We start from the raw sequence: 25,787 nt of genomic DNA on the forward strand, positions 1-25,787 counted from the left end.
TGGAGAGATGGCTCAGTGGTTAAGAGCACTTCCAGAGGTCCTGAGTTCAATTCCCAGCAACCACATGGTGGCTCACAACCATCTGTAATGAGATCTGGCGCCCTCTTCCAGCGTACGGGCATACACGGAGGCAGAATGTTGTATACATAATTAATAAATAAATCTTAAAAAAAAAAAGATGGACTGTAGCAGCTATCGATGAGGGACCCTGTCATGACAGAACAAAAATCCTCTTGCTCTTCATCAATTGTGGCTGTGTGAGTGGTGTCTGGAGCAACTCCTCCCTTGATGTTTGGACTTCTAATCCAACAAGGTAACCTTAAACTTCTGGTCCGTCTGGCTCCACCCCTTGAGAGTTGAGAGTACAGGAATCTGCCCTGCCATGGAGAGAACCCAGGGCCTTGCGCCACACCCCCAGACGGTGCGTACCAGCTCCCAAGCACATCTGTCTCCACCTCCTTTGCTATTTCACCTTGTGCTTTTCCCAGATAGAAAGTACATTTATAATGACTTTATTATTTATTTGCTCATCTATGAGCTGTGTGTCTCCCACCCTTCCGGGTAATGCCAGTTGCTTAAGGACAGCTGTCCATCACACAGCACTCCTCTAAGATGCTGGGGAAGGGGTTCACAAGTCTGTGTGTTCCACCATGTCAGGGTCTTTTCAGGTAGTTCAGGCTGACACTAAACGTGCAGTGATCCTCCATCTCAGTCCCCGAGTGCTTGGTTGTAGACACGCGCCACCATGCCTTCCTAAACAAATACCTACTGAATGGACAGGAGCTTGCTATGTAGTCCTGTCTGACCTGGAATTTGCTATGTATACCAAGCTGGGTTTGAACTTGAAATCTTTCTTGATACGTGCACACCATGCTTAGCTTCAAGACTTTTTGTTTTGTTTTTTTTTCTGACAGGGTTTCTTGGTGTAGTCTTGGCTGTCCTGGAATTAGCTCTTGTAGATCAGGCAGACCTCAAAATCACAGAGACCCTCCTGCCTCTATCTCCTGAGTGCTGGGATTAAAGGCTTGCACCACTAACACCTGGTGCTTCAGAATTTTTTAATGATGCTTTTAGTTTAAGGGAATTTTGAGTTCACTAGCCAGGTACAGTGGCACACGACTGTAGAGACAGCCCTTAGGAGTTGGAGACAGACGGATTTAGAAAAGCTACAGCCACAGAGAGAGTCGGAGGCCAGTGTGAGCCACATGAGACTCTGTAGGAAAAACAGTAATTAATGATGATATGAGTAGACCTACTGACATTCTGGAGTGTTTATTTCTGTCCATACCTGGTTGTTGGGCTTGGTGGACAAGCATTTTCCAAAGTACAGTGTTTCTGTGACACAGAGGCTGTTGCATGCAGGTCCGTCAATAACTCCGGTCTTGTATTTGTCACACTGAAAACCAGGAGATAAAGAAGTAAATGTCCATAAGTAGAACTATCTGAAGGATCCGAGTAACTGAGAGATACGGTCTTTAAGAGGAAGTTCTCAAGCCAAAAGATGGTATTGCACACCTTTAATCCCAGCATTCAGGAGGCAGAGGCAGGCAGATTTAGACAGACGTGCCCGGGTTTGAATTTAAGCATTGTTATTTACCAGCTCTGTGAGAAGCTAGCTATTGGAGCATACACAGAATTTTGGAAGCGTTTTTTTTTTTTCCCCACTCAACATGGTCTGAAGTAGTATGGTTTCTACTTTATCCAAGAAGAGAAGAACTATATTTTCAAAAACTTCATCACAGCTACCTGGGCTACAAGGTTGACCTCTAGGCCAACCTGGACGAGAATGAAACCCTACTTTCAAAAGGGGGAGCAGGAAGAAGAAAAGGAGAGAAGGGGGGAAAAGGAGAGGAGGAGGGATGAGGAAGAAATCTGAAAGGGTATTTCAATGCATAATTTGGGTTGAGGTAGAATTAAAAATGAAAATGCAGAATATTCAGAGTGGAAAAACAAAACTTGTAGGATACAACTAGCATATCCTTTAGAGGGGGATTTACAGCCTTAAATGCAAGGCCGAAAAAACACGAAACTACACTGAGTCATTAAAGAGGCTCAAACTTGAGGTTTACACTAAGTTAGGCCTAAAGAGCTCACAAAACCCTAGCACTAATGGGAGCAGAGCAACAGGTGCAGGAAAACCCAGCAATATCCAGAGCTCCGTCTTTAGAAACTTAAAACAGAAGCCTCAGCAAACCTGACCATGAACACAGGAGAGGAAACAACAACAAACAGGGAAGTGCTGGGTAGTGGTTGGGAAAAATACAATGACTTTATGGCAATATATTTGAAATGTACAAGTTTTTAGAAAAATATAAATAACAAAAATAATGCCAGAAGATACAGCAAAGTTGAACAAAATTAATAAACCATTCGAATATTTTTGTCCTAGACAGGTTTCACACTAACCCAGGCTGAGCTGGAACTCAGTAAGTACCTAGGCTTGAACATGTGGCAATCCTCCGGCACTGGCCTCCCAAGTCTAGGACTACGGCCATGAGCAACCTGGCTACTCGCGAATATTTTAAGTAATGAAATCAGAACTGGTGGGGGAAAGGGAATTGCTGGAGGAGGAAGCATGAGGAAGAAATGAGGGGAAAGAATTAGCACACTGTACGATACCTATGTATGGAGAAGCCATTACTTTGTATGCTACCTAGCCACATGGACACACACGTTTGAATTCTTAGTCCCCAGCTGGTAGACCTGTTTGGGGAGGATTTGGGGGAAGTGCGTCATCTCAAAAGCCCATGCCATTTCCAATTCCTGGAGGACAGGCTGCAATGTTCAGCTACTGCTCCAGCCCTATGCCTGCTTTCCTGATGCCATTCTTCTGAGGAAGTCATAACTCATCCTCTGAAACCATAAGCCCCAGTAACTCTTCTATAAATTGCCTTGGTCATGTGATAAGTGTTCCTTGTCACAGCAATAAAAAGGTAACTTGGGAGGAAGAGGCAGGCGGATCTCCGTGAGTTTGAGGCCAGCCTGGTCTACAAATAGGGTTCCAGGACAGCCAGGGCTGTTACACAAAGAAACCCTGTCTTGAAAAACAAAACAACAAAAAAGACAAAGAAACTTCCCTAAGAAGTTAATGAAAAAAGCAAGACACACACACAGTTCTGAACCAATATAGTGAAGTATTTGTCCAGCATATATGAGGGTTCATTTCCAACACTGCATACCCAACAACAACTGAATCAGTAACCAAAATCTTTTGCTCCAAAGAAAAAGGGTCTAGATCTAGAGGTCCTCTGAACACCGCCATGGAGCTCTGTTTGCAGACATGGAACCTGGGCCCAGTCAGCCTCCAGGGCGGTGCTTTTAACCAGCTGGTAAAGCGCCTGACTGACAAGCTCGACTAGACTAGCAGAGCAGGTTTAAGGTTGACTCAGCAGACGCCACTCCTAGAGTCCCCACAGAAGTCTCTGGTCCCCTCCCTCCCTCCCTCCCTCCCTCCCTCCCTCCCTCCCTCCCTCCCCATAAGCCAGCTAAGATGGAGCCACAACTCCCATGTTGTCTTTTCAGGACTCTGTGCAATGCCTGGCACATCATTAAAAAGAGGGTAGAAGTACCTGCCAACCGGGAGCTGAGGGAACACGCCAGGCTCTCACCTAGGTGCAGGATTCTCTATCATAAAGAACCTCTGGGGCAACACTGACAGCTGCCTTCTTCAGCTGTCCCGACCTTCAATTCTCCAATCCCAAGATCGCTCTGTTTAAAAGAACGGCCCCTTCTGAACACTTCCCTTTCCGAATGAGTAACTGCCGCCTGCTCCTGGGCCTGTATCCTTCCCCAGGTCTAACACCATCTGCAGTCTGGCTATCGTGTGTACTGGAACACAAGGTGACTTAAAGGCACAGGCCACCACTGCATCTCTGAAGTGGCCCCGCACTTGTGCTCCACAAACAATGTAAAGAACACAGTGGTTCTGACTGGGAGTCAAAGGCATGGGTATGCACCTGCAGTACCAGCTGTTCACTGAGGGCAATAGGTGTTGAAATAAGAGCGGCGGGGCTGCGTCCCCAACACCCCGGCCGCTTGGCTAGCTCATGCCCGAAATAACAACACACAAACTGTATTCAGTTAAACACTGCTTGGCCCATGAACTCTAGCCCTTACAGGCTAATTCTCGCACCTGGACTAGCCCATTTCTAATGATGTGTGTAAGCACCCCAAGGTGCGCTTACCGGGAAGATTCTAGCCTCCGTCCATCGTGGGTCTGAGCTTCATGCGTCTGCCTCAGAGCGCAGAGCTATTGCGTCTACCTGGGAGGGCTGAGCATGGCGTCTCTGCTCCCGAGCTGTCGGCTCTCCCCGGGAGCAGAGCAGAGTCTGACCTCACTTCTTCTTCCGCCCAGCATCCTATTCTGTTTACTCCTCCCATCTATGTTCTAAGCTATGAGGCCAAGCAGTTGGATTATTATAATTAACCAATGACCTTCCTCCATCAAATAGGATTGTATTCCCTTTTTAAAAAATTAGTATGAAAAATGTGTTACTTTCCCATAATATCTAAGTTCCTTTTTGTTTTCTTCTTACAAAGTCTCTTATTGGTAAACCACTAAGCAGCAACCAGTCCGGAATACAGCTGTAAGAATCAGATTGGCTGTGAGCAAAGGCCTCAACCCAGTCCTGCATCACAGACGCAGTCACACAACATGCTCTTCAGCTTGTGGTTTTCCTATCACAGATCAAAGGCAACCGTCCCACACACATGTGTGAAAAAGGCAGCTGGCTTCATAAAACTACAACCATTTCAAGTAATGTCTACAAAAGTGTTCATCTGTGCATCAAAATAACCAGTAATTTTAAGTAATTTTTAAAAAATTAAAATAAAAAAATTAAAACTTACTACTACTCTAATAAACAGCACCTTTTTGCCTCTGCTTGCACATACCTCACAGTATCAGAAGAGGGCACTATTTACCTTTCTTTTTACAAAACCCACTTGCCCTGACAGAATCCTGCCCCAAACTACAGACTGGACCACAAGGGGGCAGTAACAACAAGCAATGTATATAGTACTTGGCTTTTAAATATTTTCAAAAATGCATGATCTAAAAATGTATTTCAAATGCCACTTTCAGATTGCTGCTTTTCCTTAACAAGACTAAAAACAGGCACACAGAGACACATACGTCCAGAGACACACACACGTATATAGACAGATACAGGCGTACATATAGATACAGGTCCACAAATACAGACACACAGATACCCACACACATACACACAAAGAGATACAGATACAAGACACACAGATATATACACACTGCAGAGAGACAGGCACACGTGTACAAATATAGACACACACGTGCACACACGCATGTGCGAGCACACGCGCGCGCGCGCGCACAGAGCAGAGGCGCGCTTGTCACAATGCCTGAAAACAACATTTTCTGTCCTCCTCTCACGTCTGCCAGTCTTCACCATTTCAGCGCTCTGTCTTAAGCTTTTCCATCTCTTCCTCTACTGACTTCCTCTCACACTTTAAAGATGCCCAAGCCAGGCCAAGCTAAATAAAACTGTTAAGCATCACTGTCTAATCAAGAACATGGCTCCAATGGCCTCAGTCTATCTCATGATTATTGCCATAAGTAACAGATCATTATCCTTGGGAACTGAACCTCAAGAGAGACGGATTAGATTTGGAGTCCCCGGGACCACTTAGTGCCTCTGTTTAAAAGGTGTGTTCCTCTAATACTCACACAGGGCCACTGGCCAGGGGCGCACCCCAGCAACTACAGACAGGGTCGTGAACCCCCATCAGAGGAGCCAGTCAGAGGATGGAACCTTGTGGCCCTGAGAAACACACAGAAGTACTTCTCCCGCTCCAGCTAATGAAACAGGGCTTGACTAGGAAATCCTGCCTACAGAGCCCAATTATACAAGACTTCTGTATGGCTGAGCACCAAACAGGACTGGCTGAAATGATCCAGCAGTTAGGGGATTATAATTATGTATTAGTGGGGAGGGAGCATAACAGGAAAAGGAGAGACCCCTTCCGACCAGGGAGAGTGGTTGCTCTCATTTTCAGAAGTGGCTTCTCACCTTACAAACTCTGCAGGCTGACTTTGGTTTTCCTAGGGACCCTACTTAACTCCAGATGCTTTTTCTAGCTGTCAGAGCCTGTTATCAAGCGCATAGTGGCTCAGCTAGAATCCCAGCACTTCAGAGGCTGAGGCAGCAGGGCCAAGGCCAGCCTGGGGTACATAGCGATTTCTAAGCCAGTCTGGGCTACAGAGAGATCCTGTCCCTCCTCAACCCACTTCACCCCCACCCCCCAAAAAAGGAGGAAAAATCTTTTACAGGTAACCAGGTCCTAGCCAAGTCCAAGGTATGGTGGCTTCTACATGTCTCTCGTTACTCCGTGGCCTGTGCACATCAGCAGTGTTCTTAGGGAGGAAATGCTGGGTAAGCCTGACTCCCAGTATGGGGAAGAAACACTCCCTTGCTGTGGCCCAGATCCTTCTATTCTATAAGGCTCCGGGAGGTTTTGTTTTGAGACAGGTGTCACTACGCAGCCCTGGTTAGCCTGGAACTCGCTACATAGACCAGGCTGGCCTTGAGCTCAGAGATCCACCGCCTCTGCCGCCCAACAGGTACTACCTCCTCTATAAGCTTTCCTCTACCCTTCTACTTACAATGGTCTCTCTGTCGGCAAAGTCTTCTTTCTTTAGATTTGTAACATGGTGGGGCCAGGCCTGCTTGTTTGTTGATGTTTTTGTCCTGCCCGGTACCCCACAAGTGTTTAGCCCCAAAGAAAATCACACATAGGTCTCCATAAATTATAAGCTGATTGGCCCATTAGCTCTAGCCCCTCACTGGCTAACTCTCACATCTTGATTAACACATTTTTCTGACCTATGTTAGCCATGTGGCTCAGTACCTTTTTTCAGTGGAGCAGTTCACATCCTGCTGCTTCGGTGATCTGGGCAGGAGTGGGAGGAATCAGCTTCCTCCTTCTCAGAATTTTCCTGTTCTCATTACATCATTTCTACTTTCTATCAAAGGGAAGTCAGGGTAAACAATAGTGAGGTGCTTCAGTGGTATTTCACAGTGGCAGGGTATGTGCCAACAGACGCCTTGTGTTTAATAAGGTGTGACCTCGGGCTCCATCTGAGGGCAGTCGCTCTAACATCCAGATGGGGTTGGCAGGGTGCATTTCCTTCTAACCAAGTGTGAACATGCGCTACCATATTAAAGATACTGAGATAAATATTCAGTAATGGTAGTTGTTTATTTCTGTTAATAACTTTGTTTCCAAATATGGTGAACAAAGAATACTTGACTCAGAGATTATACGTATTTGTGTGTGTTGCTGTGTGAATGCAAGTTTGTGTGTGTGTGTGTGTGTGTGTGTGTGGCCGGCTATGCCTGCATGTGGGGACCATCTGTGATACCTTCTCCTATCATTTCCTTCCTTTACTGATCTCATGGACTGGCTAAACTGGCTGGTCATCGAGCATCTGAGTCCTCCTGTCTCTGCTTCCCTGACTGAGGTTTTAGGCATGCATCCCTGTGTTCAGCTTTTTACGTTTGTTACCTCAGCACTCCTAAGGTGAGTGAGGAGACAAGGGGAATCAGCTCACACATGTTACCTCAGCACTCCTAAGGTAAGTGAGGAGACAAGGGGAACCAGCTCACACATGTTACCTCAGCACTCAAGGTGAGTGAGTAGAAGACAAGGGGAATCAGCTCACACAGAAAGCACAGCAGAGAGCGGTGGCAGAAACAGGAACACGGAGGAAGAAGAGAACTGAAAGCTGTCCTCTGACATTCAAAGCCGCACACTTGCACATGCACGAGCACACACACACACACACACACACACATGTACACACAAACATGCACATGCATGCATACACACACACTCTAGATATTTTGCAGTTTTATGAGAAGGGTACGGTTTGGAGGTAAGCACCTGCTTGGATGCCTTAGGTCCTTGGTTTAAGCCTAAGTCATGTAAAAACAGAACAAAACAAAAATAAATATATGATTCTGAAGTAAGCGATTTGATATATATTGAAAGGTATTATAGAAAATAAGGAGTTAACTTAGTCAAACCTCATGTATTTAAAATAAGAGTGCTCCACAACCAGCAGATACTGCTATTAACCTTGAAGTGATAAAATGAAAATGGGTGTGGTGGCACACATCTTTAATTCCAGCCCTTGGGAGGCAGGAGATGCACATCACTGTTGCACAAATTCTAATTCGTCTTAAATAAAAATCTGGAGTCAGGTATTAGGGATGACAGCTTAAAGATCAGAAAAGCATGCAGCCAGGCACCAGAGAGGCCTTTTCCCTCTACCAATGCTCAGACTGAAGGGGCGGTCGATTTTATCAGTTCAAGATTAATAGCAGTATCTGCTGGTTGTGAAGCACTCATCTTTTGAGTAATGGAGGTTCGACTACGTTAACTCCTTATTTTCTATAATACCTTTCAATATATATCAAAACACTTATTTCAGAACCATACATTTATTGTTGTTCTGTTCTGTTTTTATGAGACTCTCTACTAATTCTCAGATTGCATCCGAGCTCCAGCCATACCTATCACTCCTGTCTCCACCTCCCTAGCGCTGGGTTTAAAGGCCTGTGACTCCCAAGTACTGAGATTAAAGATGTGAGCCACCACCTCTGGGCTCTGCTCTCTTTGAGACTGGATCAATCTAGTGTAGCCCAGGGTGGCCTTGAACTCACAGAGGTCCACCTACCTTTGTCTCCTGAGTGCTGGGATTGAAGGTGTGTGCCACCACTGCCTGGCCTCTATGGCTAACTAGTGATTTAGCTCTGCACTCTAACAAGTTTTACTTGTTAGATCACAAACAAAATATCTCTACATATCTCTGAGTTCGAGGCCAGCCTAGTCTACAGAGCAAGTTCTAGGACAGCCAAGGATACACAGAGAAATGCTTTCTTAAAAACAAACAAAAATAAACAAAAGTATTCTAGAAAGTCTATAATACCACACTTATATCCTAAACATTTAAAAAAATCTGATATATAATAACCCAAATTTCAAATACATTTGAAAACTAAAACAAAATCCCTTTCTGCAGTGAGACTGTTTCCACACTGGTACACTGACTTTCCTGTATTATATATTCGTTAGGAATTTCAGCACAAGTACAATATTAAATTGCCTTTACTGTTGAAGACACTTATTAGTCAGTCCTTACATAGTAACTATAGTTGGTTACAGGAGGTTTTTCAAAAAACCGAAGACTTTAAAGTACTTACTATAATCTTCTTACAGTCCTTCCCTCTGCAGAGTTCCGTATAGGTTGAGTACTGCACGTACATGATCCAGCTTCCAACAAAAACCACCAGCCAGGAAAAGAAAAGATACTTCACCCGCATGTATGAGAGACGAGCCTGCAAGTGAAGGACACAAAAGTCACTCATTCAGCAGCGAGCCAGCGCTAGCTTTAGAGAAGCTCAATGCACATCTAGAACAAAGCACATTTTCAAGGAACCCAAACAACACCGGTCTTAGAAAAGTAAGTTCCCCAGTCTTACCAAGGAAAAGGGAACAAAACACACTTTAGGATGTACAGCCTTTCAAATAGCACAGCGCTGCTGAGACCAGGAAACGAGAGCTAGTTGCTGTTTATTAGAAACTAACCAAACACTGTTGCAGACGAGAATTTTAAAGGTCTTTATGACTGAACATAGTAACAATAAGATGTCTTAGCCAGCCAGTGGTGGCATACACCTTCAATCCCAGCACTCAGAAGGCAGAGGCAGGTGCATCTCTGAGTTGAAGGCCAGCCTGGTCTACTGAGTGAGTTCCACGACAGCCAGGGCCACACAGAGAAACCCTGTCTTGAAAAACAAAGAAGAACAAGAACAAGAAGAATGGCTTAGCCAGGTATGATGGTGTGTGCTTGTGAGCCCAGCACTTGGGAGGTGAAGCAGAGAGTCAGAAGTTCAAGGTCATCTTCGAGACACTGAGTTGCCAATCTAGACTTTGTAAGATTCTGTCCCAAAAAAGGAAAACAAACAAAAAAGGGAAACAAAAAGAAAATCATAAATCACTCCTCGCACGCCAACTAGGAAGCCACGCACTCGCAGCTGCTGGGGCCTTTCTGCGCCAGGCACAGAGCAAGCCGCTAATCTCCAAACGCGGCAGTTGGTCAACACCGCCTGGTGTTTACTGTTCAGATCAAGAATTCCAGTGGTTTCATTTAATAAACAGTAGAACTGAGGTCTACAGAGAGAACTGAGCAGAATAAATTAAAGACGCTCACACACAATGAGAGCTAGTTTTGCCGTGTCCACCCCGAGCCAGTTTCTCACACTTGGGGAACAGTAGGGTACTGTCAGTACCATGAGCATGAAGAGAGAGCAGGGAGAGAAGAAAGAGCCAAGGTGCACCTGCAGAAGACAGGAGTTCAGAGGGAAATCTGTCCTTGTGGGTTTTCACGCACGGTGAAAACCCCAGTACCAAAAGCCTGGGTACAAATAATTCAGTTAGATGGTAGGTTTTTGGATTTTATTACTGAATGTAAAAGAGCTTATTTTATGTAGCTCTAGGTGAACTCATAAAAAGAATCTAAACCACACGCAGCACAAGGAACCAAGGGGTCCGTCTAAAAACCTTTTGCCATTACTTGGCCCAACAGAAGTCTGATCACCAGCAATAGACCGGCATGGGCTAACATTATGAGACTCCACCAAGATTAGAGATACTTGCCTGCAAAGTAAGCACACTGTTGTGCACAGAGCAAAAACTAAAGAGCATCAGCTAAAATCCATCTCAAGTCACTGTGCGAGAGCCCAACAATGCTGTCCCTGGCTGCAGCCTTCTCTACCCTGCCAAAGAGAGGCCAGGATCTGGATCTGAGCAAAGCCTCTAGCTGCACCCACCGGTCACAGGAAACGGTGGAGACAGAGGTAGAACCTGAAGCAAGCGACAGTTTGAGGCTGTGGGAAACTAGTAATACGAAGAAGTCATTTCTTCAACCACAAGAGGTAAAAGGCAAGAGAAGGAGAAACTTACAAATGGGAAAATACTGAGACACAGCAAATGACTACAAATGACTATAATATAGAAATCATTTTAGAGTTCTGACTCAAATGAAAAAAAAATGGTAAAACAAACAAAAAATAAGCTGGGTGGTGGGGGCGCATGCCTTTAATCCCAGCACTTGGGAGATGGAGGCAGGTGGACCTCTGAGTTTGAGGCCAGGCTGGTCTACAGAGTGAGTTCCAGGACAGCCAGAGCTGCACAGAGAAACCCTGTTTCAAAAAACCAAAACAACAACAACAACAACAAGAATCCCCCCCACAAACCAAACCCCAAGCCCCAAAGAACAAAGGAGGGTACCAACAACACGGACAGACAGGCTAACACGCAAGGGGAAGCTCATAGGTCACAACCTAGAGGAAGGCTGCAGGCAGTGCTGAGCGGGGTAAATAGTCTTCCCCAGGGTCATCCGCAATACCACATGTTCAACCCTGAAATCATATTCATACATGTAACATTATACAGACAGAGCAGGCTGTATTTGTATATTTATATTTAGGAATATATTATGTACGTGCGTACAATTAAAGAAAAAGAGGTCATGAATTTGAGGGGGTGGTGTACATGGGAAGAGCCGCTGGTAAGGGAAGAGGAAAATGGTAAAATTTTAATTTAAAAAAATAAATAAAAAGTTTTAATTTCAAAAAATACTAAAAAAAAAAAAAAACAAATTTGAAGGCCTGGATTGCTGGAACATAATTTAATCCCAGCATCTGGGAGGCACAGGCAGTCTGATCTCTGAGTTCAAGGCCAGTTTGGTCAACATGGAGAGTTCTAGACCAACTAGGGCTACACAGTGACAACCTGCCTCAAAACAAAACAAAATGAAACAAAGAGAAAACTGTATTTGTGACAAGCCAAAGTTTTTCCTTTTTCTACATTTTCCCAAGTAGGAGAGGGGTGGAGAGAGAGAGAGAGAGAGAGAGAGAGAGAGAGAGAGAGAGAGAGAGAGAGAGAGAGAGAGAGAAGAGAGAGAGAGAACTGATTTTCTACAACCACCATGTGGGTTCCAGGGATTGAATTCAGGTCCTTAGTTTGGCAACGGACACCTGTACTAGCTAAGCCATTCTGCCAGCGTGCTCTTCCTCCCTCCTCCCCCCTCCTCTATTCTAATGTTTCCTAGACAAGCATTCTACCTCCAGACCCCACAAAGAACCACCAGCACTTGTGAGACAGCTGGTAACTGAAGAATGACAGAACACCCGTGAAGTGAAAAGATGGTTCTAGGGTAGCAGTACTCTGCTCTTCTCTCTCCATGAGCTGTATCTTCCCACACACAAAAGGTCAAGCATGCTGTAGAGGAAGTCAGATTAATGATGTCCCCAGCAGGGTTATAGACATCATGACACATCTTTATCCAGCATGCTATGGAAAAATTGCTCCTTATGTATACAAAGTGGTGCATTGACCTTAATATCTGCAGATCTGCAGCCTCCCACTGTAAAATGATGACTGAAGGAAGAAACACTATAAATTATACCTGTTAACTAATTTTATTTTCCCCAGGTATAACAGCTACCGAGACAATCTTCCTTTGATTAGGAAATACAGTCTGAAATTTTTGTGTATGCTCAACTGTTTGGAGTTATGTCCTAGCAGGCTTTTATTGTGCTGATTCTGTTCTTGGCTCCTAATGGAACACTGCTTTATTCCAAACTATGCTCCTGTAAAGCAAAACAGTCTTAGGAAACACGCAGGACAGCGATTCCCAACTGCGTCAGTACGGCCCCTAGCAAGGCACTTGGCGACATCTGGAGACCTCCAGTCTCAGACTGTGGTTTGCTGCTCATCTCTCACGGGCAGCATCCAGGGACATTTAGACATGCTAGGATGGATACTAATTTCTCCCTGTGGTGGTTTGACAGAGACGCTATTAGGAGGTGTGGCTTTGTTGTAGAGTGTGTTGCTGTGGGAGTGAGTGGGCTTTGAGGTCTCCTTTGCTCAAGCTACTCTCACCACGACACAGTTGCTCCTGCTGCCTGCAGATTAACATGCAGAACTCTCAGTTCCTTCTCCAGCACCATGTCTGCCTGCATGCCGCTGTGACCTGCCACGATGATAATGGGCTAAACCTCTGAAACTGTAAGTGAGCCCCAATTAAATGTTTTCCTTTATAAGAGATGCTGTAGTCATGGTTTTTCTTCACAGCAATAGAAACCCTAACTAAGTCACTCCCCCAAGCACCACCCAGCCCAAGATGTTGAATTTGTATGACACTATCATTTTATTTTCGATTAGCCTTTAATGCAGAAATTATTACTAATTTAAAGTTATGTGATATCTGTCTGGGATTAACAGACCAATTGGTAAGAATAATCATCAATCTTTTATTGTAAATACATGTCACTGAAGATGGAAAAAATGCACGTGATAAATAACCTTTCTCTGTCAACCCCACACTAGAGAACAGTGGTGTAGGTGGGCACAAAGCCCAAGGGTATCCTCAGCAAGTCTGTAATCCTAGCACTGGAGAGGTAAAGGCAGGAAGAACAGAAGTTCAAAGCAAAAGTCAGCTAGCTATGTAGCAAGTTTGGGGCCAGCCTGGGGGACATGACATCTGTCTCAAAGGCAAGGGGCTAGAAAGATGGCTCAGAGGTTAAGAGACCTGGCTGCTCTCCAGATGACCCAAGTTCAAGTCCCAGGACCCACACAGTGAGCAACAACCATCTGTAACTCCACTTGTCTGGGGATCCAACACCCTTTTCTGACCTTTGCAAGCACTGTGTGCAAGTGGTGTGCAGATGTGTGTGGGTAAAACACTCATCCACATAAAGAAATATGAAGCAGGGGTGGGGTGGGGTAGGGGAGGCTTCCCACCAAGCCTGCCCCTGACCTGAGTTCAAGCCCTAGAACCCATACCACAGAAAGAGAAAATGTGCTCCCTGACACAAGCCATTTTATGGCCTCCACACAGATGGCATGTCTGAGGGGGACGTGCACATACATGTGCCCACCTCCCAGATAAATACAAGGCAGAACAGAAAATCCCACAAAACCCCAGAGTGATTTTAAAAAGCAGAAATTTATTTCTCTTTTCAAACTATTGCTGACACCACGTTGATAATTCATCTTAAAACAAATCTAAAGATTTTTTTCTGTTGGTTTTGTTTTTAAGACAGGGTCTATATAGCTACCTGTTCTAGAACTGACTATATAGACCTAGCTGGCCTTAAACTGAAGAGATCTGCCTGCCTTTGCCTCCCGAGTACTGGGACTTAAAGGAGTTATTACGTGAGAGCTGATTTTCCCGAGTCCTGTTCTAACGTCCAGGTGGAAGCTATACCATGTCTGCAGCTACACCGTACCTGAACCTACACCGTGTCTGCACATACACCGTGCCTGAACCTACACCGTGTCTGCACATACACCGTGTCTGCACATACACCGTGTCTGCACATACATCATGTCTGCAGCCACACGGTGTCTGCAGCTACACCACGTCTGGAGCTACATCGTGCCTGCAGCTGCAAGGTGTCTGCAGCATTCTTTCAGTTACACAAGACCCGCTGAGGAAGAACGGAAGGGGAGAATCACATTTGGGCACAACTGCCAGGAGGTGTGGCTCACTGAAGGGCCAGTTTTTAGACCAGCAGCTCCTCTGAGAGGGTGAGAAAGGCAGGATGGAGCGGTGAGGAGAAAGGCATGAGTGGAATACTAGCCCTGGGGAGGTAGACACCAGAGCATCCTAGGGCTCAGCTGGCCAATCAGGGTAGCCTAGCGACTGAGGGCCAGGCCCCAGTGAGACAACTCATCTCAAAAAACAAGGCGAACTACTCAAGGGGAATGATTACCAAGTCAACCTCTGGCCTCTACATACACACCTGTATAATGGCAACCCCTCCACCCAAAAATTCACTTAACTGTCAATATTTTTGCGAGATTAGAAATGAGTTCTGACAGATTCTGAAGGTTCCCTTGACAGTCTTCATGATTTCTAGACCCAGGGCAGTTAAACATTGCAGCATAATCTCTTTCCTTCAAGGAGAAGCAAGTGTGTATGTCTGGATATTCAGGCAGCCAGAGGAGTGGACGGCAGGTCACTTCTGAACACCAATATTCTGCCGCAGTGGATGCTCAGGGACTATGGTCCAAAAACAGCTCCTGCTAAAATAATCTGAGAGCCAGTGAGGGTGCTGTCCCCGTGGGCTGCTGCCCTGACCAGTGAGGGGCGCTGCCTCCGTGGGCTGCTATCCTGACCAGTGAGGGGTGCTGTCCCCGTGGGCTGCTGCCCTGACCAGTGAGGGTGCTGTCCCCGTGGGCGCTGTCTCCGTGGGCTGCTGTCCTGACCAGTGAGGGGCGCTGTCCCCGTGGGCTGCTGCTCTTAACCACTGAACCATCTCTCCAGCCCCTAAACTGTTTTTCCCCCAACTCAGCATAACTTTCTGGAGATTTATCCAGGTCATGATGATCTGAATGTTTGTACCCCCACCCCTCCAAATTCTTCAACCAAGATGATGGTTTCCGGGGAAGGAGTTTTTGGAAGGCAGTGAGCCATGAGGTTGCAGCCCCCATTTACGGGATTAATAGCCTTCTAAGTGGCCCTGGAGTTTTTTTTTTTTTTTTTTTTATTCTTTCCACATGGGACAAAGCCAGAAGGCACCAGGTCTTCACTAGAGGCTGCACCTGCCTGCTAGCACCTTCATCTGGGGCTTCCCAGATCTTCAAGCCCTGAGAAAGGACGCCATTTACAAAGCACACCTAGATGCGGAGCCCAGGTGATGCGGAGCCCAGGTGATGCGGAGCCCAGGTGTACTGACAGGTTTCCACTGTACGGTTGAGTCGTGTCCCACACCACAGTGGAGCTTCCTTATGCTTTCCCACTGGAGTGACACACAGATCTGCTATTGAAGTTTATATACGGACTTCTGTGTCAAAACAAGTTTTCATTTCCCTGGAATAAATAAACCAAAGTATAATCGCTAGACCATGTGACATTTACATGTTTAGCTTTTAAAGTAATTGCAAAACTATTTTGCAGAGGGGTTTTACCACTTTTTTTTTCTTCCAAGACAGGGTTTCTCTGTGTAACTGTCCTGGCTGTCCTGGAACTCGCTTTACAGACCAGGCTGGCCTCCAAGTCACAGAGATCCACCTGCCTCTGCTTCTCAGGTGCTGGGATTAAAGGTGTGCACCACCACATCCCAGCAGCAAGTAATTTTTTTTATAAAGAAAGTTCTTAAGTTGTTTGAAAGTTTTTAATTTTATGTGCATGAGTGCTCTGTCTGCATGGATATCTATGGTGCCCATGTGAGGTCAGAAGAAGGTGTCAGATTCCCTGAAACTGGAATTACAGATTACTGAGTCACCACCACGTGGGTACTAGGAACCAAACCCTGCCACTCTGCAAAAACCACAAGTGCTCTTAACCACTGAACCATCTCCCTGGACCCTAAAAGTAACTCTAAAAGCATTACAAGGTATTAGGTATCTGCAACAGGGTTTCACTTGCTTGAGCCTTCCAGCCCACTCCAGGCTCCTCTCAGAGGCTTGTAACAGGGTAGAATACAGTAGGCTCCTCTTGTAACAGGGTAGAATACAGTATGTACCAGAGGCTGTAACCCTGCTCCAGCCCACTCCAGGGTCCTCTTGTAACAGGGTAGATACAGTATGTAGCAGAGGTCTTAACCCTGCCCCAGCCCTTACCCTGGCAGAGCTCTTTATATTGCTCTGCTCTGCTTATTCTCTTTGAACTACATCATTCTTCCCATCCTGACAGAGAGAAAAGATAAATAATATATCAACATTGCCATTCTGCTGACTCCACGCTGGTACAGTGGGAACCACGCTTCCAGTACACGAAACTTAGGGGACAAGCCATATACGAACTGCGTCCATCTCTAGAGTTTTAACAGTATCTGAGGTTTCAGTTACCTACTGGAGGTCTGAGAAGATGTCTTCCTCCCTTTTACTTACTTCAGCTTTCCCTGATGTGAGGACATCAATAAGAAATTTGGCATCTACTCACTGTCTACCACAAAGCAAGTACTGCATTGAGAGCTGGAAGCAATGCCAAAAGACATCAGACTTGAACACTGCTGGCAGGAATGACTGGAGAGGCTGCGTTGGAACGCAAGCTGGCAGTTCCTCAAAAGGGTAAAGAACTCAGCACGGGACCCAGCAGTTCCATGTCTGGGTATACAGTCAGAAGAACTGACAATAAATGTCCACACAAGAATTTGGACATGCTCCAAGTGTTCATAGCGGCATTACTTATAATAGCAAAAACTGGAAACGATCCAAATGCCTATCAACTGGCGAGCAGATCAACAGTCCGCTGTCCCATTATTCGATGGGCTATGACTTGGTCATAAATGAGCCTAGTAGGGTGTCTGCCTAGCACGCACAGGGCCTGGATCCAATGGAGGCATATGCCTATGATCCCAGCTCTCAAAACGCAAAGAAGGATCAACATTTAAAGTTCATCCTCCTCTGCGACACAGTAAGTTCAAAGTCAGCCTGGGCCACAAGAGACCCTGGAGTCCTGGTGCATACTACCAGGGTGAATCTCGAAAGCATTATACACATGAATGAAACCAGATTCAAAAGCTACATAGCGTATGATTTCCATTCAGATGGAATGTCTCAAACAGGGAAATCCATGGAGACACAAAGTGGATGAGTGGTTGTTGGGGCCGGAGTGGAGATGGACTTCTCCCAGAAGGCCATTCTAGTATCACAATCCCAAACATGTTTGTTTTTATTAACTCTGTAACAAAGCAGAAGTTTCCTTTATTCCTAGGGCATAATTATTTGGGCCAAGGAAGAAAAGAGAAAGGGCTCAGATTCCAGAGTTTTCTTTTTTTACTCAAATCTCCCAGGACACCAATAATCTGAATTAACTGACAATCTGAAACTCTAGATTTTTTTTTCCAGTTTTAGACATTGAAAAACAGTAATGTTTAAAAATGTGTCTGTAATTCTATTAAACTAGAAGAGTGGTGTTCATTACCCGTTTGCTTTCCTGGCTATCCAAGTGCAATTTCCTTTACAGACAACTGTAATCAGTGTTCATTCTCTCTGCACTGCAATGTTAGCCTGGTTTTTAACAATGGTGTTCAATACCGCAATGATATTCCATTCAGCCAAGTGATTATTATTTACCTAACCCTTTTTATTTCTTAACTTTTATTTCCTGCACTCGGCTGTGTGTAGGCAAGGACATACACAGAGTTTTGCTTTATTCTTTTCGATTATTTTCTTAGGCTGACTTTTAACAATAGTTTACAAGTCAAACCACATGAACATTTTTCTATTTTGTATATCTTTAATTTCAGAACAAAATAAACAAAACAAAGAAAGGCATGATGTGCTGTGGGACAATGGTTTCACCCTGTAAACATTTGTTTTTTGTACTTGTTTAATAAAATGCTGATTGGTCAGTAGCCAGGCAGGAAGTAGAGGCTGGGCAATGAGAACAGGAGAATTCTGGGAAGAGGGTTCTGCAGTCTACAGTCATGACCCAGACGAGGAGGAAGTAAGATGTGACTGCCTCACTGAATAAGAACCGAGCCACATGGCTAGCATAGACAAGAATAATGGGTTAATGTATAATGTTAATAAAAAGAGCCTGAGATACTAGGCCAATCAACTTTTTATTAAACAAGTACAAGAAACAAATGTTTACAGGGTAAAACCATTGTCCCACAGCAATGATGGAGAGATGGCTCAGCAGCTAAGAGCACTGATTGGTCTTCCAGAGGACCTGGGTTCAATTCTAGTACCCACATGGCAGCTAAAACAACTGTCCATTATTCCAGTGATCTGACATCCTCACACCAATGCACATAAAATAAAAAACAGTAACAAAAACAACAATAAAAATATACATAGAAACAAAATTCCCACAATACACAATACCCAACTCTGTTACTCTGTGGGAGGGGATTTTCCTGACTGAAGGCACAAGGACAGTGTAGAGGTGATTCACTCAACTTAAGAGTCTGGTGGGTTATCGCCCATCAAGGATGCTGGGGGAGCCACAGGGAAACAAAAGATGGCATGGCCTCCTCGTGGAGATCTCCATTCTACTTTTTCCATTTGTGAAGCAACCTTATCACTTTCCAGGGCACAGTGGGGTCCTGGGCTCCTCTGCTGTCATTCTGTCTGCATTAGTGTCTGCACAGCCTCTGTCCACATATTCGTACCTGAATTAGAACAGCTCTCGAGTTATACATGAGGTCAGCCTTGCACGTCAGTGAGGGTTAGCGATGACATCAGCTTTCAGCTCTTTACTGCTGTTCAGTCTAGGAGGGTCTCTCAGACTCACGTAGGAAATCGTTTCCAAGACCTTGGCGGTAGGACAGAGCAGGGGACTGGGGTCTACTCGTACACACAGATGGAGCCGAGTGAGGGTTCACTATTGAGAGCTTGCCCATGGGCACCAGGACCTCCATTTTGACTCAACACAAACATTTTTTATGACTCTTGCTCTTCAACAAATTTTCAACACTGTTTTACAGTGTTGTTAGTAGTAGCAGCAGGGGCGGTGTGGGAGCATGTATAAAGATAGGGTAATTAAACGGGCTTAAATAGCACTACAGTGCTATTATTATTGAATTTTATTTTTCCAAATAGATCCAAATCTACCTTTTAATTATAAAAATTGCAAAAACTCACTGTAAAAAAAATGAATATTTTGCTGAGCAGTGGTAGCGCACATCTTTAATCCCAGAACTCAGGAGGCAGAGGCAGGCGGATCTCTGTGAGTTCAAGGCCAGCCTGGTCTATAAGAGTTAGTTCCAGGACAGGCTCCAAAGCTACAGAGAAACCCTGTCTTGGAAAAAGAAGTTATAAAATAGCAAAAGAAGGGGAAAGTGAGTCTTCCTGCTTGGGGCGGGGGGGGGGGGGGGGGGGGGGTGACTAAAGCATACTTCTCCTGAATTTGAATTTATCTAAGTGTAAAATGTATTTGATGATCAAAGTCTCATGGAGATTCTCATGGCTGTTAGAAGGAAGGAGATTCGAACGGAGGGTGCTGGTAATGTAAGACTGAAGATAATAGGCTGTGCTCTCCTTGAGAAAAGAGCACACTTGGTGTTTCTGAGAGTGAGAGATAGAGGAGATAACAGTTCCAGTGCGCTCTGAGAGTAGCTTAGCAGAAATACAGAAAAGTCCTCCCCCCCCCCTTTTTTTTCTGAGATGAGGTCTCACTTTGTTACCCAGTCCAAACTGGTCTGGAACTGGCAATGCTTGAGCATCAGTTTCCCAAGTGTCTCAGGTGCTGGGTTTGTAAGAACATCCCGGCATGTCCATCTATAGTCAAGAGCAGAGAGAAAAGGGCCATTCTGTCTGTGCTTCTGCTAATGTAGGCAACTTTCTTCATGCGGTGTGGGGCCTAGCCCATGAAATGGTACAACCCACAAGTTGGGTCTTCCAACACCAAGTAACAATGAAACAATCCCCACAGACATGCCCAAGGACAACCTGATCTAGATAATTTCCCATTAAAACTCTGCTCAGTTATTTCTAGGTTGTATCAAACAGACTGCTAAAATGACCCAGTTCACCCTGACCTTAGAGGAGGAGCCATTCTTTTACATACACGTAGGTGGTAATTAGAATACATAGAAACTCACTGATAAATTGATTTAACATCAACCTTAAAATAAAAAAAAAAGTATGAGACAATTCGGCACAAAATTCTCATCTGAAGGAAGACTACCATCAATCAAAATGATGTATTATTTGAGCCAACTCTACTGTGGCACAAACAGCATAAGGGGCCACTCTGAGACTCTGAGGTCTTTCCTTCAAAGAGCTTACAGTCCAGACAGGATATAAGAACATAATTACAAAAGCACATACTAAAACCATGTTCAGGACAGGATTTCTACAGAAACTGTGTAGCTGGAGGCGACAGAAGAGATGGTCACTGAATTCAGCCTTATATGGTTAACAGCATGTCTGAATGAAGGGGACAATTTGTGGCAAGGGCTAAGTGTCTTCCCAGGAAAGAGCTGTACGCCCAGGGAGAAAACGCTAGCACAAAGCCAGGGATAAAGATGGTGGTTTGGTGTTGGAGCGGTAAAACAATAACTCTGCTTAAACCGACCAGCAAAAGAACCAGGCTGAGAGCCCAGGCTCACAACACATTGTGCATCTGAGCACGGGAGTGGCAGCTACAAAGTAGCCAGGCTGTAAAGGAAGGAAGGGGTGTAGGGTACCTTGACTGAGAGAAAAACATTCACAGAACACAAAGTAGCCTGGAGAACTGGAAGACAGATCTGAGCCATTCCTGGAAGGATTTAGAGGAAGCCAGAGTTTCACTACTGGGAGATTAATGATGACTTGCTGTTGTTACGGATACTTTTTAAAAACAATTTTTGAAAAAATCCCAGGTTGCTTGTCCTAAATTGCCTAAGAATAGAATGAGGCACTATTTCGGTCCTCAAGAGCCTCACAATTATGTTGAGAAAGCAGTTCTGTGTTCTAGTTTTTAAGTGCTACAGAAAAACACTCTAGGCTGATAAATTGTGAAATTTTCAGGAAAGAAGACAATTTCTTCCCTGAAAAAGAGCATGGAAGAAAAATGATATTCTCAAAGATGAGCATGTCAGATTAAATTTAGCAGACATACACAGAAAATACAATGTGCAAAAGCTAAATCAAAACCTTGAAGTTAGGTAGGGTTGTGTGAGGTGAGGGAGGGTGGTGTGAGGTGAGGTAGGGTCGTGTGAGGTGAGGGAGGGTGGTGTGAGGTGAGGTAGGGTCGTGTGAGGTGAGGGAGGGTGGTATACACTTGGGAGGGGTAATACAAAGACAAACTGCTATGCTTTTTTTTCTGAGACAGGGTTTCTCTGTGTAGCCCTCTGTAGACCAGGCTGGCCTGGAACTCACAGAGATCCTCCTGCCTCTGTTTCCTGAGTGCTGGGATTAAAGGCGTGTGCAACCACTGCCCAGTTCAAGCTGCTATACTTTAAGCACCCTGAGGGTAGAACAGTGGCATCTAAGAAAACAAAGATTCACGAGGAGGTATTGCCTTGAGCGTGGTGTCTCAAGGGTGACAACAGTCTAGAAAGGATAGTTCCTCGGGGCTGGGCAGAAAGTAAAAACAAAATCCAGAGTTAAGAGATGATTCCTGATCAGGAGTTGTACATAAAGGAAACTCCTGGTGCCATCTGTAATTGAAGGCACCATTAAAGGTCCCAGCCTGCACAGGTCATAGGCTCCCCCATAAAGGTACATTTTAAAAAGTGTATCTTTATTCATGTAATATATGTTGATATGGGCACATGTGTGTAGGGTACCCACGGAGACCGGAAAAGGGTGCTGGATCCCCTGCAGCAGACAATGTTGTGAACCTGCCCAACATGGGTTCTGGGAAGACACTTGAGTCTTAACTGATGGGTAACCATCCAGCACCAGGAGGGCATTTTAGCGGACATTTATGTAACCCAGTGTTGACAGGAACCACACACCTGCCCAGAGTCATCAAGACTTCCAGATTTCTGCTTTTTCTCCAGACACCTACAGAGAAAAGGTACTGGATGGGCTAGCGGGAACTCGGTAGTTATGGCGACCCGGTCAACTTCAAGTGAGGCAGTGACTGAGGACTGCAGAGAGTCATCTATTAAAAGCACAAGGCAGAGAAAGCCTCTGAGCAAGTGATCTATAAAATGCTCAAGGCAAGGAACAGAGTTCTATTCTGAGTTGCCAGAGGACAATTGATTAGAGCATCACAAGGCTTGTCGGTCACCAGCCTATGCTTCCATTACAAGCCGGCTGGCAGGTCACTGCAGAGGAACGGTAAGCTCTCATGTTCACCTGGCCTATTTGGGAAACACAACTGAAGTCAGGGGCTGGTGTGACACTGCAGCACACACCTAGGAAGCTCACGGCCCTCAGTTTGATTCCATCATCCTCACCACTATCCCATAAAAAATAAAGCAGAAAAAAAGCATTTCAAACCTAAAGAGACTAATGTTTATCATTGGGGACTGAGCACGGTAGCTGTAAGTCCAGCACTTGGGGGAGAAAGGAAGAGGTGAGGCTCAGGGATGCTTCCATAGTCCAGAGCACTTGGTGCTCTTGATAAAGTCTCAGGTCTAGTTAGTTCTCAGTACCACACGGTGGCTTACAACATTTGTACTTCCAGTTTCAGAAGATCTAACACCTTCTTCTGACCTCCATGGGCACTGTGCTATGTGGTACACATATGCATTCATACACATGAAATTTAAAAATTAAATTTAAAAAGATAAAGATTTTTTTTTTAGAAAAAGAAGAGCCCAACCTGGGTTATGAAGAACCTGTCACAAAAGAAAAAAAATAATATGGTAGTGTTTTTAATATTCCCTTTTATGTTGTTTAGCTAGCGCTATCACTTTTTAAATATTTTCAGTTTAGCTGTCTAATAGAAGCTTAACATTTGGCTCTCATATATTCCACTATTTTATATGTTCTTTTTGTTTAGTAATGATATTTTCATAATCTTCCTTTATCCATAGATTTTTCATTAGAAAATTTAATGTAATTTTAAAAGCTCAAGGACACAAGAAAGTTAATTTTTTTTAACTGGGTCTCTCTATGTCGCTCTGGCTGTCCTAAAACTTGTTATGTAGACCAAACTGGCTTTAACCCACAGAGATCCTCTTGCCTCTGCCTCCTGAGATATTTAAAAATATTTCCTTTCAGTGTTTTCGTTTTGTTTTTAAACTTTTTCTTTCTGTTTGTTTTGTTTAACATGGCTCTACTACGCTCTCACTTAACGGAACTTCTGAATCTGTGGTTAACAGGCCTGAGGGAGCGGATTTTCCAGATGACTTGTTTGTGCCTAATTATACAATCAGGGGAACAACCAACCAGGAAGAAACTGCACTTGAATTTAACCCGGATGCCAATTTGGTAAACACTTCTGCAGATTCATCGGTGGACTTGGTTCAACTCTGTGGCTGGGCAAATGTTTACTAAGAATTTGATGGGGCGAGGCAATGGTGGTGTGAGCCTTTGATGCCAGCATTTGGGAGACAGAGGCAGGCGGATCTCTGTGAGTGTGAGGACAGCCTGGGCTATAAAGAGAGTTCCAGGACAGCCAGGGCTTCACAAAGAAACCCTGTCTTGAAAAACAAAACAAACAAAAAATAAAACAAAAAAGAACTCGATGGCTCTCCCCCTCCTGGCAGTCCTTCTGAAGTCCGTAGATCTTTCCCAACACGGACTCTATTCTTAGGTTCATCCTCCACTGTCTCTCAGTCAACTACACTTCTTTGTTTTACTGTCTGCAAAAACGCAGCTACATGCCATAGTCTTTAGTCATAACCTTTCAGCCTCACAACTCTTTTTTTTTTTTAAAGATTTTATTTCATTTTGTGTGCACTGATGTTCTGCCTGCATGTGTGTCTGTGTGAGGGTGTCAGATCCTCTGGAACTGGAGCCACGGACAGTTGTGAGCTGCCATGTGGGTGCTGGGAATTGAACCTGGGACCTCTGGAAGAGCAGTCAGTGCTCTCACCCACTGAGCCATCTCAATAGCCCGTCTGTAAGTTTTATAGGTTCCACGCTGTTATGTGAGCTCTCGTTTGTGGATAGGAAACATCTGGACAGAGCAGCTGCCAGTGGTGCGTTTGGGCCACTGCAGGCCTGACCTGCACTGCATGTGAAGGGAAACCCTGCTCTAATCCACAGCTGGATGGTGGATGAACACAACAATAAGAATTTGTTCCAGGGGTTGGTGAGATGGCTCAGCAGTCAGGAGCACTGGCTGCTCTTCCAGAGGACCTGGGTTCAGTTTCCAGCACACGCATGACAATCACTTTAGTTCCAGGTATGTGTCTCACACAGACATACATGTAAGCAAAACACCGAAGTATATACAATAAAAATAAATAAATTTTTTTAAAAAAAAGGGCAGGCGTTGGTGGCAAACACCTTTAATCATATCATTTGGGAAGCAGAGGCAAGTGGATCTCTGTGGGGGGGGGTACTGGGGAGAGGTCTCAGCAGTTAAGAACACTAGATGCTCTTCCAGAGGACCTGGGTTCAATTCCCAGCACCCACATGGCAGCTCACAACTGTATGTAAATCCAGTTCTAGGGGATATGACACCTTCACACAAACGCATATAAAATAAAGTTAAATAAACTATTAAAAAAAGAAACGGGCAGAACAACAAAGAGATCAGATCTGTGGCACAACACCAGATCGTATAAATAAACTGCAGCTGGTTAAAGAAGTCATCTAGATGTGCACGTGGCAGCTCTGGAAGGGCTGGAGAGAGAGCTGCTGCGGCCATCCAGACCTCGCCTGCGGGAGGACGTCAGAGTCAGGGAAGGCAAAGGAAGAATCTCAGAGGCATCAAAGTCAAACTATCAGGATTTACAGATAATGGACATGAACAGTAGAAGCAAAGGATGCTAGATGTATTTGAAATATTCATCTAAATGAAGATAATGAAGAATAACCAGTGGTAGAATAGAGGACACTTTGATTAGTCGCCATCTGAGCTGGATCTACACCCACAGGGTGAAAACTTCAGGTGTGTCAGCCAGGCCTGGGGGGCTCATGGCTGAAATGTCAGCACTCAGGAGGCTGAGACAGGAGGATTGCTGCAAGAGTTCAAGGTCAGCCTGGGACACAAAGTGACAAAGTGAACTGCTGTCTCCCTACCCTACGCTACCCACAAAAAGCAATAAGCAAAAGAAATTCAAACATTTAATATCCACTCATAACTTTTGGTTCTAAAATAAAGTTTTTAAACAAATTAAAATATACATGTTAATAACTGAGATATTATAAATATATGAATTAATTCAAAGTAG

General features: G+C 44.8%; 1 protein-coding gene across 1 annotated transcript in view; it reads right to left on the minus strand.

Annotated features, from left to right (window-relative positions):
- Nucleotides 1-25,787, minus strand: part of Dipk1a (divergent protein kinase domain 1A) — a 57,610-nt gene that overhangs the window by 5,253 nt on the left and 26,570 nt on the right. The window contains exons 2-3 of the mRNA XM_050155731.1: nucleotides 9,243-9,377; nucleotides 1,289-1,396 (exon numbers count right to left, since the gene is read on the minus strand). Coding sequence (XP_050011688.1) covers nucleotides 1,289-1,396; nucleotides 9,243-9,377 — 243 coding nt within the window. The remainder of the gene's footprint in view (nucleotides 1-1,288; nucleotides 1,397-9,242; nucleotides 9,378-25,787) is intronic.

This window comes from Alexandromys fortis, unplaced genomic scaffold (assembly GCF_014885135.2).
Source record: "Alexandromys fortis isolate MF-2015 unplaced genomic scaffold, M_Fortis_MF-2015_v1.1 scaffold_87, whole genome shotgun sequence".
Lineage (NCBI taxonomy): Eukaryota > Metazoa > Chordata > Mammalia > Rodentia > Cricetidae > Alexandromys > Alexandromys fortis.